The 15,266-nt window shown below is 44.7% G+C and overlaps 1 protein-coding gene across 1 annotated transcript in view; it reads right to left on the bottom strand.

The window, feature by feature from the left end:
- The window catches only part of unc5db (unc-5 netrin receptor Db), a gene marked incomplete at its 3' end in the record, with an annotated part of 252,798 nt that overhangs the window by 147,425 nt on the left and 90,107 nt on the right, over positions 1-15,266 (bottom strand). Inside the window, exon 2 of the mRNA XM_083912274.1 lies at positions 4,756-4,971. Within this exon, the coding sequence (XP_083768400.1) occupies positions 4,756-4,971 (216 nt within the window). The remainder of the gene's footprint in view (positions 1-4,755; positions 4,972-15,266) is intronic.

The following is a 15,266-nucleotide window of genomic DNA, read 5'->3' as shown; positions in this document are numbered from 1 at the left end:
CCATTACGCCTGTTCACTGGTAATGAACCCATCAATTAATTATGAATGAGAATACGTTATTTAAGGGCTTAAACATACGGTAGCCCTAAAGGGTAAAACGTACATGCATTTATTCCCTCCGTTGTCCCGTGATTACAGGATAATTTTCCTCCATTTTCTCGGGATAAGATACTTTTCCTTGATATTCTTGAGATAACGAGAAAATGTATTTGAGAGATAATGAATGAAACACGATAGGCCTGAGATTTCCACCACGACTGACACGTCATGCCTCGTAAAGACTTCTCTTATCGACCACGGCTGTGGTGGAGAGGAGGACACGGAAAAAACTGTTCTCCATCATGGATCATCCTCTCCACCCTCTCCAACTCACACTGGTCAGAGAACGGAGCAGCTTCTCCAGAAGGCTGCTTCAGCTTCGCTGTCGTAGCAACAGATACAGGAAATCTTTCCACCACTGTATATAATAATAATAATAATAATATATGTATATAATAACTCTCTCACCTCTGCCTGACACAGAACTCTGCTCTCTCTACTGTTTTTTTGTATATATTATTATTGTTATAGTATATTTTCCATATTTTGTTGTATATATTATTATTGTTTATTGTTTAGAAGAAGAAGAAGAATTACTTTATTTATCCCGCAACGGGGAAATTGAATTATTTCACTCTTATTATTAATCATGTTACACACACACACAGGCCCGAAATACACACATGCGCAAACAGGACCTGTTAGAGCGAGGGAGCTGCCAGTGACCGGCGCCCCGAGCAGTTGGGGGTTCATTGCCTTGCTCAACAGCACCTCAGCGGTGCCCAGGAGATGAACTGGCACCTCTCCAGCCACCAATCCACGTTCCATACATGGTCCAAACCGGGACTCGAACCAGTGACCTTACGGTTCCCAGCCAAGTCACCTATGGACTGAACTACTGCCGCCCATTTATGTGCACTGTATATATACACTATGTACATATTGGATTCTATTCATGTTATGTACAAAGTGTTTTATTTGCTGACCCACTACTGCTGTTACAAAATAATTTCCCAGTCTGGGATCATTAAAGTCAGTCTAAGTTGCGCCAGGGCATGTACATTGCCTCCATACAGGTCCAATGCCAACACCTTTGTATGGGCCAAAGAGTCCATAACCAAGGGAATTGTGCAGGGTTTGACCAGGCTGTCCAAAACCAGTGTCCAAAACCTGCACGATTCCCTTGGTTTTGGACACTTTGGCCCATACAAAGGTGTTGGCACTGGACATGTATGGAGGCAATGGACATGCCCTAAGAGAAGTCTTCACGAGGTATGACGTGTCAGTCGTGGTGGAAATCTCAGGCCGATCACGTTTCATTCATTATCTCTCAAATACATTTTTCGTTATCTCAGGAAAATGAAGGAAAAGTATCTTATCACGAGAAAACGGAATAAAGTGATCCTCTTATGTTGAATAACACTATGGACAACACTGACAGATGATTTCAGTTGGTTATGGACTGTTATTATTATTATTATTAAAGTATTTCTGATTCTGAAATTCATCTGTAATCTGTATATTTATGTGCACGTTGTAAAACTCCTCCTTGTACAGGTATTTATGTTATTGTAATATAATATTGTTGACAATCAAGTTGGTTGAAAAACAATTATCATAGCAAAAACACAGGAAATGTGTAATGTATGACCCTTCAGAGCTTCCGTATAAATATTCAAACGTGCAGTAAACTTGAGGTTTTACTGCCATTTTATAGTATTATGGTATTTATGGTATAGTATTCACAACAGAACAGTATTTGAAAACCAGTCCTATATATTTCTGTGTGATGACTAAGCTGAATTTGTGCTGATGTCATCTAGCAATGCAAGGAGCTTTAAAAAGAAAAGCACATACTGCACATAATGCTTGACCCAGCTATGATTACTGAAGCTGCTTTGCCTTTGTTGGCTTTTAGGCTTAAACCCACCACACTGATATTCTTAGGGCGCACTCACACTGTCCTTCCGCACCGGGCCAAAACAGGTTTTTGCGGGTAAAGTCTAGTGCGTTTGACCAGTGTGAGTGCACCCGCTCCGCACATAACTGCGGCCAGCTTGCCGTCCACGGCCCATCTAAGAGAGGTGGGCTTTTGTAAAGCACGTTTGCACATGTACGAGCACGAGCGTGCGCACGTGTTCGAGCACGAGGTCTACGGCGGTTCTGAGGTCATTTCCTGTGCGCCTGTTGGGACATAGAAAAAAGAAGGACGGACCATGCACGGACATTTAAAACAATGGCGGTGAAAGGTTCACGTTGGTGTGATGCGGAGGTGGAGTGTTTACTGCAGATTTGGTCGATGAAAAGATTCAAAAACAGTCGACAAGACGCACAAAAACTCTGAGGTCTACGGAAAGATCTGGAAACAAAGCCACGCATCGCCATGATGTCATCAATGCGTGTGACGTGTTACGGCGTGATGACGAACTGGCAGCAAGAAGCATTCGCCGAGTCCCAGGTAGTGTGAGTACAAACGGGCCTGGAGGGGGGGACAAGGACCCTAAAGCACGGGGCACAGTGCAGAGGAACAGTGTGAGTGCGCCCTTACTGAAGGTCAGCCTAACTAGCTGTGGTCAGGACCTGAGAACCATCTGCATGCAGAGTTGAATGCTAAATTAATGCACGGTGAAATGAAATGAAGTGATATTTTCTGTGTTTTTAGTTAGTGAAGAAAAGCTTTGTATCAAATACAGAATAAAAATCTGCTCTGGTCTTCATACTGTCGCCTAGGATACCAAATGACACATCCTTCCTGCACGTGTTAGTCGATTGTGCTGCTGGATTGAAACAGTACTTCTCTTATTGGTGTAAGTAGGTGTTACCAGAGAGAACAATGGCTGCAGTCTAATAATGGCTTCTCACTGGCGGAGGAAAACAAAACGAATGAGAAATTGTACTTGAAAATAGACAGGATTATTTTTCCCATCACCTTGTTTCAGTCATTAATTATTAATATAATTTAAAAATTAACTTCACAAGGAAGCCTGCGTGAACGCTGTGATCTCTTTAATATAAAGTTCAGACGATGTTAGTCCGACCAGGATTAGACATTTGATCTTCTGGAGGCCGGGTCACGTTTTGCTTATTTTAACTATCCAGTTCAGTTTCATGGAGCCTGAAAAACAACCTCTTTGTTTAGTTTGAAGGCATAGTATGTAGAATTATCCTAAAAAACAATGTTTTAAAGGTTGAATACGGAGAATGAGCAGAACACCGCCATCAAGTGTCTCAAGATCGTAGTCGCAACAACAAAAAAATAACTCCAGCAGTTGTGTTGCCAGGTGCGTTGCCGAGTGTGTCAGCGATCGGCCTGCGCCACGTCAAGTAATGAATCATACAGGGTCACGACTAATTTGGACAATTTCACAACAGTATTTAACGTTAGCCTGTCTTCAACTGGAAGTCCCCGCTTGATAGGTGTGTAATCCATTAGCTGGCTGCTAGCTCTCAACTCAAAATGATTCCTTGTTTCTGTAGCAACAACAGACAAACCTGGCAACCCGCAATGCCCAACGCTATTGGCTGCTACAATGGAAACAGAGCTGGACAGAAAGTCATTGTCATACCCGTCAAAGCTTTTAAAATATTAATTCAGGCTTAATATATATTATTTATGGGAAAGCAACACTTTCATTCTGTACCCCTCAAAATGCCCCATGGGTGTAATAATTAAAAAATATATATATATATATAGCTTTTAATTGAGATTCTACATATTCAAACTTTAACTAAGACAAACTTAATCCATCTCAATCATCACTTATGAACCACTAGAAGTGTGTGGTGTACCTGCAGAGACCCTGCCCTCTGCCTGCATTGTCTCTGTTCTTAGTGTCAGAGGGACAAAGGCGTTGCTGGGTGTCGTGAAAGAGGCACCCGCCCCCCGTGTGCAAGCCCAAGCCAGTAACATCATGCGCGTGAGCAGCCTTCTGATTCTTAACCACCACTCTGTCACCCGTACATTTGCCTTACACAAACAGCAAATATCCTTTACCCACATGTTGTTTACTTGCTGAGCTCTGCCTCGACGCTGTTAGCACGTGATACGCTTCGTTGATCTGATTGGTTGTTTTGGTCCGTATGTTGGTGACGGACAGATGGTTTTATCCAATCAGCAACCAGGATTTTCGCCCCTTCCCAAAAGATCTCCAAACGAGAGTTCCCAGATGAATATGCAGAGCAAATGAGCATTATGCAAATCAATCCATCAAATCAATTTTAACAAATTGGTGCCTGAGACTTATAGTTCAAAAGTTCCAGGCCAAAATGTAAAGTTTGTAGTTATAACGCCCCCATCTGGCCAAATTGCACCAAGTTCAGCAAAAAGCAAATCATCAGGTCCCCCCCAAAAACAGATCAGGTTAACATTTCTCAAGATTTGCATTTCAAACACACAGGGACAAAGATTCCTTGCTTTATGCTTCAGTGACATGTCATGGAGAGACACCTGCATTTCTAATATGTAATCAGAAGAAACCACTGCAGCTGAGTCAATCCTGCTGCATTACCATAATCACAGCACGTCAAGGTAAACATAGAAGAAATGTCCTGCAGATATTTTCCAAGAATTAAAACACCACCGTCTCAGTTCCTGGTGTCCGACACTAGCTGTGAGCCCTCTATTACGGATTATACCAAACCATCAGCTGGTAGGATAACCTGCCCCTTATATCACGTTAGCATTGTCTGGAAAAAGGCCACGAAGCTTTATCTTACCAGTGTTGAGATCCTTATACTCCTGGGAAAAGTGCTCATTCTGATGCACCCATTCACCGTTGCATTTGAAGAAGATCTGTAAGGCGGGCGTGGCTCGACAGCGCAGCTTGATGGGGTTGCTCTTGACGATGTAGGCGTCCTGCGGCTCCTGGATGAAGTGCGGCAAGGTGCCCTGCACTGAGGGTGGGGCGTCCGGCTGAGCATCCCCCGTCGCACCTGCAAACCAACACCTTGGTTACTCCATCATCCCACTTCTCTTTCACAATGAGAACAGTAATATTAAGAATGGCTAGTCCGACAGAAAAGAAGGCAAACCAAAATGCCTTTTCAGTTAGACGCACAATTTAGCAGCGAAAAACACTATTTGTTTTACAAACAACAGCATAACAGCAACTGCTCACACATTTTAAATGAATGCTCAGTGGACAATGATGGGAATTCAAAAGCTAACGTATAATAAGTAAACACAGAGTACAATTCCGCCCCCGTTCTGGCAAAACTGTTATTCTCAGAGCAATTTTAAGATGAATGAAATCAGAGCTCGCCAAGTGAAGAGGAATTAGAAGGCACTGATTACCTTAATTGCAGCTGTGGAGTCTGAATACATCTTATCTCAGCCACAAGGCCTAGATTTCGGTGCACGCACAAACGGCCTTTGTGCTGTGGCCAACGTGCCACCATGTCTTTAACAACAATTCACAGCAGGTTACCTCCTTTCTTTCCTGTTTGGCGAGCCCCAGGCCCAGTACAAGACTATTCTTCGTTGTGGCAGCTCATCAATCTAAGCGCAGTTTTGGAAACATCAATTTTAGGTTGTGAGTAGACTTTGTATGAGGCGCTTTTATTTTTCTCGTTTGAAGGTGGGTCTTGGCCCCACACAGCGTCCTGTGCTGGCCTTCACTGGGAAGGCACACAGACCTCAGCGGGCTGTGGAAAATAAGGAACAGGATGTTTGTTCTCTTGCCATCCCCAGGATGCTTCTCAGAATCACACCTCAGTCCCATCAAGACAGCTCCAGCTAAGCTATTCAGTGCCGTAAAAAGCCCATGAAAGCTATTATGCCCCACCATCAAATCCAATTCTGTCCCCTGAAATCGAATCGGCTCTCTCACCACCTCTCTCAATCAATGTTGTCCTCGTTAAAAGGGTAAATGAAAGGATGCAGGTGTACAGGGAGGCCACACATAAAACAAACAGGCAGGGAGGTGAGTGGATGGAAATATGACGCTGACATTACTTTCTGCAGGACAGGTACAGCAGATGTCTTTATCATATTGCTGCTACACACACTTCATTTAGCTATTCATACCACAATTATATTGTATTTGTGTTGAATACTTGAAGAAAGCGAGACACTAACAGGGCTGCTGCGGATGCATTATCATCAAATCCTCCATTTAGTGGCATGGTAACGTAGATGATATGTTAATGTGGAAACATTAATGGCATACATGGAGATGGTCTTTGTGCTGTAAAAGCAGGTAATGGCGTGTAATTATGGGTGAACACTAGTGGTGAATATCAGAGGCAGAAGTAACAAATTACATTCAAATTTACTCTCATAGTATTTAAAGCTGCAGTCGGTAAATCTGGCAGATCGAGTTGACTCAGTTAAATTTCGAATGTTTACAACTCTCACGCTCCTCCCCCTTTAGCACCAAGCTTGTTCGCTCTCTCCAATCAAGTGCTCGTCAGTGCACGTGCACCAGGTTCCTGTGAACGCGCCCGTGTCTTCTCTCATCAATAAGGGGCATGGAGTACATGCTACATGGTAGTAGGCTGGCTAACTTACTCATAGATAGCAGCTGCTAACGTCATTTAGCGTATGCCTAGCTTGAGGCGTGTGCCTGTGATATTGTAACATTCACAAGTGGGGAGGGGGGATCTGTGGCGTGTGAACGAACTGTGCCCGAGGGTCAGCCCTGCGCTGAGTGGACAGGAGGACTTTTGCAACACAAACAACAAGCTCTACGTGCACATAAAGGCACTTTTTTTGTTGTTCTATCGGAGCATAGTATCGGCCTCAGTGAATATGATCAAACAAACGTTGCAGAATGCACCTTTAACGTTGGGAGCAATGAGAAAGTAAGGTGACGTAGTTAAAAGAGCCCCAAACTCCTTATAAGGAGGACGGTCGGGGTGGTGCATGGGTCAGACATTTTGTGTGATTCACCCTGTGACGTAGTTCCACCTGTGACTCATTTTAAGTCAATCCATGATCTTTTTCTAACCATGTCGTTCTGTTTCCTAAACTTAATCAGTCCACAACAACTGAGCAGTGGTTTCACGCAGTTAAATAGAACGGTCTTGCGGCAAAAATACATGGGGCCCGGCTGCAGCAAACGTGCGGCACGTCCGCGGCACATCTGCAGCTCGTCTGCAGCACATCCATTATATCCAGCCTCCACACCCAAACCCTGCAGAACCAACTGTATTACCATTTGGCAGAACTCAACATGCACACAGGGAAGCTGGCAGCAGCCAAACGCTACAAAGAGGGAGTCTGTGCAGCAGTTTTTTAAATAACTGTTGTGGCCCATGCATTCTGGCTGTAATATGTTTTGTCAGTCGCCCAATTCTGTTGTTGAGTTATGAGGACTTAGACTCTGTTTAGACTTAGTTAAACTTATTCTGTTGAAGCTGGGGTTACAATACAAATCATGCTTGGTTTGATCCATTTAATGTCCAATATTAAAACATTATTGTGTGACCAGCTATACTCATAAACAGACTTATAAGTGTAAATGATCTTCCGTTGTACTGTCTTGCTGTTGAACGATAAAGATGCATTCCTAGGGCCCGAGATTCACAAGACCTCATTCTAATTTAAAAGATCTTCCTTCCCTAGCTAAAGGCACAGATACAATTCCTGAAAATGTAATATGAGCATGTTGTGTAACTTAATACTTTGACAATATTGTATCATGTTTGGTACATTTAGATCTTATTATTCATTCATTCATCTTCAACCTCTCATCCCTGTCGGGGTCGTGGGGGGGCTGGAGCTGATCCCAGCTGACATCGGGCGTGAGGTGGGGTCCACCCTGGACAGGACGCCAGTCTATCACAGGGCACACAGAGACGAACAGAGACAGACAACCATTCACACCTACGGGTGATTTAGAGTCATCAATGAACCGAACACCTGCACGTCTTTGGACTGTGGGAGGAAACCGGAGAACCCGGAAAAACCCACGCAGACACGGGACAACATGCAAACTCCACACAGAAGGGCCCCCTCGCTGTGAAGCGACAGTGCCAACCAACACACCACCATGTTGCCCCATTATAGTGTCAAAACTGACCGAATCCTAACAATGACAAACATTCATAGAGACACCTTCAAATTCATGCCAGGTGGCAGATGTCAGTCTTATGCACACCCATTCACGGGTGATTTAGAGTCATCAATTAACCTAACACGTGCACGTCTTTGGACTGTGGGAGGAAACTGGAGAACCCGGAGAAAACCCACGCAGACACGGGGACAACATGCAAACTCCACACAGAAGGGCCCCAGCCGGGATTCAATTTGGATCTTATTATTAGAAGTAAATAAATAATATTCAATACCCGTCAAACTAAGGCTACACGGTGGTGTGGTGGTTAGCACTGTTGCCTCTGCATGTTCTCCCCGTGTCTGTGTGGGTTTTCTCCGGGTTCTCCGGTTTCCTCCCACAGTCCAAAGACGTGCAGGTGTTCGGTTCATTGATGACTCTAAATCACCCGTAGGTGTGAATGGTTGTCTGTCTCTGTTCGTCTCTATGTGTCCTGTGATAGACTGGCGTCCTGTCCAGGGTGGACCCCGCCTCACGCCCGATGTCAGCTGGGATCGGCTCCAGCCCCCCGCGACCCCGACAGGGACAAGAGGCTGAAGATGAATGAATGAATGACCCGTCAAACTATTCCGGCGAAACTCTCTATTAGGTGGCATGAGTTACATTTTGTGTTAAAGCATGAACTTGTCCGATACGGGAAGATTCTTCTGTAGAAATAGGTAAATGACAGGTAAATGTGTGTGATAAGTGGAAAACATGAGACACAGGTATGACTGCAATGATAAACATGACCGAACACCCACCAACTCCACAAATGTCTACATGATCAGTGAATAACGGGTTGCAAACAGACCTCTAAACAGATGGAGATGAGATTGTTTCGTGCTGATGTACGACGGAGGATGAGGGACGCCGGATGATGGATTTGGGGACAGCGCGTGAAATCAATTCATTATTCCTTTCTGCGGAGGAACTCGGGCCAGTGAACACATCTGATGAGAAACGGACCCCTGGAAGATTTGCTTTCCAGCGCCGCTTCCTTTGATACATTTACACTCAATTACGTATTTATGTCATACATGACATTTTTAAAAAACAAAACAACAGCGACGGAGTGTTCCGCGGAGAAACCAATGTGGCGTGATATCGCTGTGCGTGGAAATCGCAGGCAGCCGTGCAGCTTGAGCCGGAGTTTTGCCCTCAGAGGGACGGCGCTTTATCTACATACATCACCACATGCGGAGGCAAGCTATTACGCCAGCTACCACCAGCTGTTTTTACACACACACACACACACACAAACACTGCGGTTGCCTTCATCTCAGCTCTACCTCTCCTCCTCCCATTCCTTTGTATCGAATAGAGGCTGTTTCTTCTTCTTTTTTCCACAAGAAACAATTTATTTTGACACTTTGCAGGTTATTATCGTTCTCATCTTCAGGCAAACCGTTGGATTCTTTGTGTAACCTGCTGCAATCTGTGCCTTGTCAACACGTATCTGTCTCAGAGCTATTTTTAAAGGATCTTCGCTGACGACCGTGTGCACACTGTGCTGTGACTCGGGCGAACTTTGCAGGCGTTTTCTTCCATCTGAGCAAAGTTTCTCTTCCCGAGCGCACGTTACTAATCCAACCAGACAGCCCCGACACGAGCTGCTCATCGTGCATCATCTTTCAGTGGCACATATTAACATCTGACTGTTTCACGACTGTTACCACCAGTAGATTTTCAATTTTACCATATAAATGTATACGTGGAGTACTTAGAGGTACGGTGGATAAATAATGGCTGCTATTAACTGTAATGCAGTCTCAACAAAACAATGAGCATTAAATGTACTTTTTAAATAACCCTGTGAACTGGAAGAGGGTAATGTGGAGGTTTATCACCGCAGCAGCAGCAGCCAGGAAAATAGCATTCGAACAACGTCCCATGGGTGTTTTTTTTAATCACTGTACTGTATGTATTAGATTATTGAATGATTACACACTCAGTAGATTATGAGGTTGTTGAACCTTTACAATAACCATTTAAAAAACTCTAAACATGCCTGGTGGTCAAGTTAAGAACACAGCAGCGGCCCGAGCATTTGGGAGTTCGGTGCCTTGCTCAAGAGCACCTCGGCAGTGCCCAGGAGATAAACTGGCACCTCTCCAGCCACCAATCCACACTCCATGAACCAGCGAACCTATGGTTCCCAGCCAAGTCGACTATGGACTGAGCTACTGCCAAGTTTACATGTTAGAGGTTCACGCTTCAATACAGTCAGATATGGGATTCATTTAGACAACTCCAGTGGAAATGACAAGGGACTAAATCCAGAGTCGCTTCTCTGTCTATTCTAAAGTTCAGGCAAAGCAAATGTGAGGGTTCAAACGTCTGAACCAAGGTAATGTATCCCAAAGTTAAAGAACCTTCAGTACAAACCTGGAAAGTAACACAGCGACCAGTCACTTTTTCAATACACATGAGGATGTGAGCATTGGTTTGAGATAGACTTGAGAGAAGGTGAATGGGGTCCTGATGGTTTCCTCTGATACTCTGCGGAGGCAGCAGCTTTAGCAGGGGACCCCAAACTTCCCTTTCCCGGGCCACATTAACCAGCTCTAACTGGGGGATCCTGAGGCGTTCCCAGGCCAGTGTGGAGATCTAATCTCTCCACCTGGTCCTGGGTCTTCCCCGAGGCCTCCTCCCAGCTGGACGTGCCTGGAACACCTCCCTAGGGAGGCGCCCAGGGTTCATCCTTACCAGATGATCCTGAACCACCTCAACTGGCTCCTTTCAACGCAAAGGATCAGCGGCTCTACTCCGAGCTCCTCGCGGATCACGGAGAATCTGTGGCTCCGTTTATTTAGTTGTCTTCTTTATTCTTCACCCGTGTGCACATTGTGTCTATATGTAACACAGTACCCAATTAACTGTTTTAATGAGTTTTCAAACCCACTTCTTTACAATGACATCTTTGTTTTAAGCTTCTAAAAAACTTTAGAATCATTTGTTAATTTCTACTATTAGGTGCTTCAAGTCTTAGAGGATTACTGTACAGTACGTTTGAAAAACAGGCTATTTGAAGACAATAAAGACAGATTTATATTTAGTCTATTAATCACTGACAACATCAGAAACAGCAGCATGAATACCAGTGCTGATTTTAAGAAAACAGCGTTTATTGCTTTCACAAATGTACGTGGAAGCCTGCTAATGAAACAGAAACTGTTCAACCAGAGAGAAACCCTGCTCCAACACTATTTAAAGCACTAACATATTTAATGGTAGGGGCATGTAATTCTCCTCCATCAACACCTTCCTCGCCACTGAGCGTCCTTACTCTAATCAACTAATTGCTGCTATGATGAATAAATATAACCGTCACCGCAGAGCCAAAACGAGCCTCTCCTTTCACCCTTTTTTTCCCCACATTGCACAGCAACTAATGATGTGCCATGTCCTCTTCTCTCAGTGTTTAAACATTCAGCACATTCAAAGGTAGCAGATAATTGGAACAAGGTGACAATCCACGCTCCATAAACCTGGAGCCGTGGCGTTGACTGCGCCACTCCTGATGGATGCTCATAAATATCAGCCTTAATGAAGGAAATGACTGCCACGCCAGTAAGTCACTTATTTCCTCATTACGCTGGTTAATTTTAACACTGCCTCTAAAATGCCCCCTCACCCTGTGTGCTGCCAGTCACAGGTTTCCACCTGACTTAACATGAGGCTCAGTGCGGTGGACCTGCAGCTGATAAATGCCCTGGGTATCAATCTGCATACAGGGACACAGATGACATGGCGGTGGTACTGTCGGCTCAGGCTGGCTGACAATGCCTGGGAGCCAGGGGACCGTGTTGAACAAAAACAGATTCAAATCAACAATCTCTTAGACACATGCCAGGGCAATCAACGCTACATGGCCTGTTTAAATATGCAAGGAAGGATCGAGACATATTTAAAGGGAAACACTACCATAATAAAGGATAACAATGGGTTATTTACATGACCTAGCCTAGCTCATTGCACCCCCCAATACAGAGGGGTTCAACCACAAATAACATATTGACAAATTTGTAAAGTTGTCTCTGTGCTCATTGGGTTCTTGGTAGCATGGATATGCTGAGTCACTCTCAATGCAAACCTGTCCTTTTAAAGCCAAGTGCAGACAAACCTCAGAATTGCTATACCGTTACACTTACACAATAGGTTCAAGGTTCTGTATTGTATTGTTAACAGAATTAGAGAGTCTGTCACTGGTGTGGATGAGCCATAGACTGTATAATATATGGATGTAGTCTCTGTGATGTCACCCACAGGTTTCTGAAGAGCCAAAATGAAGCTCAAAGGGGGCTCTTCCCAGTGGCTCCAGCAGTCACCACCTACTCTAGGCTAATCCAAAAATAATAAATGTAGAGGAGTAAAATAAACTCCTGGTTCGCTAACTACGTTGTCGGTGCTTAGTTTTATGTGTAGAGGCTAGTATCATGCTACTGCAGAGGTTTGGTGTTATCTTGAGCAGTATTCGTGGTTAAAAAAAGCTGTTTTAATGCCTACACCGTAATGCCAGGAGCTAATCAGTGTTAGCCTCGGCCCGGCTGTTAGCGACTGTTAGCGACTCTCTGGGATATCTCCGATAATAGTTTATACACAAAATAAAATGTCTCAATGACTTATTTTATGTATGAAAGTGACAAAAAAAAGTCAACACACGCATCGTGGCTGTGACCAGTCTCGCCTGCAATTACATCTTACCACCAAAGAGGCCGCTAGAAACAAGGTATCCCAAATCTTACGGATTATGACTTTAAATACTTTTAGTATTACTATTACTGTTGAAAAATGTACATTACCATTTAGTTTTGGTTGCAATATGAAGCATTTGAAGATACTCCACTAAACTCAAAGGGTTAACTGACACTACTGTGTCTCAAAACCACAGCCCACTTCTGCCACTGGATTGATAACTTGCCTCAGCATCAATCCTTTGCAAACTTTAGTAAAATGGACACGGGAAGAAAGGTTTCCTGAAAGATCAAGCAGCCAGCGCTATACGCTTTACCTCGCTGGGCCTCCTGGCTGAGCTGGACATTACTATTTCACACAGCCGCTCCACAGCCAAAGTCCTTTAAAACCACACACTCTTCTTCTCACATCTATGGGATCACTGGGGACCTCTCATGGATTTTTTACAGGAGCTGAGAGATAGGCAGAGGGCAAGGATGAGGAGCGTCAGCAGTGTGAGTATCGGCTTTACATGGCGAGCACCCTCTCAGCTTTTCAGCAGGAATCCTCCTCGTTTGAAAGGCAGAGAGTCAGGAGTTGTCAGACTAATCCTTGACACTGAAGGAGAAAGACTGGCTGAACAGAAATGCAGGAAAAGGCTTTGGGTAGAACTGGGAGACCACTGAGTGAACTCAGAGTAGAGGTGTTGGAGACACTAAAAGAACCGGACATAAAAACACACTCCCATTCGAGATACTCATGGGTAAATTCATGCTAACCTCAGCATGAACTTGAAGAAATCCGTTTTGAATCTCGAAGAACCAGTAGTTTTGCAAGCTTAGCTGTGTATACTTCACATTACTGCCAACCATTTCCTAAAGCACACACCACCTCTTTTAGGATACATGTTCTATATAAGAGGTGAAAACTCCAGTAACACAAAACAAAAACCTTTATAATCCGAATCAGAAATACTTTTAAAATCCCAGCGGGAAATTATTTTGTTATAAGACTGGGAAGCAGGCAGGTGTGTCTGGCCCCTCTCCCATTCAGACAGTTTGATAATGCCCTTTCCATCCATCCATCTAACTACAACCGCTTATCCCAGTCAAGTTGCAAGGGGTGGGGGGGGGGGATCCCAGCTGACATTGGGTGCAAGGCGAAGTACACTCTGGACGGGATGCCAGTCTATCTTAGAGCGCACTCACACTGTCCTTCTGGCCGGGGCCAAAACCGGTTTTTCAGCTAAAGCCTAGTACCTTTAAGCAGTGTGAGTGCACCCGTTCCGCGCATAACTGCGGCCAGTGGACCGTCCACGGCCCGCTTGAAAGAGGTGGGCTTTAGCGGAGCCGTTTGCACATGTACGAGCACGAGCGTGCGCACGTGTGCGAGCACAAGCGTGCGCACGTGTGCGAGCACGAGCACGAGCCCTACGGCAGTAGCGTTATGTCCGCCTGTTCGGACATGTAAATAGAAGGACGGACCATGCGCGGACATTTAACAACAACAACAATGGCGGTGAAAGGTTCACGTTGGTTTGGTTGAGATTTGGTCGGATGAAAAGATTCAAAAACAGTCGACAAGACGCACAAAAACTCTGAGGTCTGTGGAAAGATTTGGAAACAAAGCCACACACACGCGATCAATGTGTGTGACGTGTTACGGCGTGATGGCGTATGGACAGCAAGAAGCATTGGCCGAGGCCCAGGCAGTGTGAGTACAAACGGGGCTGGGGCGCGGGGGGAGAGGGAGGGGGGACAAGTACCCTTAAGCCCGGGGCGCGGTGCGGAAGGACAGTGTGAGTACGCTCTTAGGGCAGACACAGAGAACCATTCACACACACATTCACACTGACGGATACTTTAGGGCCCGTCCACACAAAGACGTGTTTTCCTGTAACCGCACAACTTCTGTATTGTTTTGGCCGACCATCCACACACACCTGCATGTCTTTGGACTGTGGCATGAAGCTGGAGTACCCAGAAAAAAAACCCCAAGCAGGCACAAGGAGAAGAAGCAAACTCCACACTGAAGGGCCCCAGCCTGGATTCAAACCGGAAGCCTCTTGCTGTGAGGCAACAGTGCTAACCCTCCAATCACCGTGCGGCCCTATACGCTAGGGCTGTACGGTATGGTCTAAACATGTGTATCACAGTATAATTTGAAGCATAGGCAATAACGGTATTATATCACAATATAATTAACTTATAGTACAAATTTGAGGAGCTTGTTTTAGTATTTTCTTTTCACGCTACTTCTACTCCACTACAATCCAGTGGGAAATACTCTACTTTTCACTCCACTACATTTATCTTACTCTTCCAATTCAGATGATTATATTTGTATCTCTGCAGAAAAGGGTTAATTAATACCACGGGTATAAAAGGGAGCGACATGATGAAACTAACCTACAGCGAATGTCATTCTAGTGTCGGAGACGGAGAAAAGACCAAACCTGTAATAAAGTGAGGATCTTCAATGTGTGCTTTGCTGTATTTAGCTTCTTGACATATTATT

Source organism: Echiichthys vipera (assembly GCF_963691815.1).
Source record: "Echiichthys vipera genome assembly, chromosome: 4".
In the NCBI taxonomy this organism is placed as follows: domain Eukaryota; kingdom Metazoa; phylum Chordata; class Actinopteri; order Perciformes; family Trachinidae; genus Echiichthys; species Echiichthys vipera.
The sequence above is the reverse complement of the archived record's forward strand: the minus strand, read 5'-3'. Positions and strand labels throughout refer to the sequence as shown.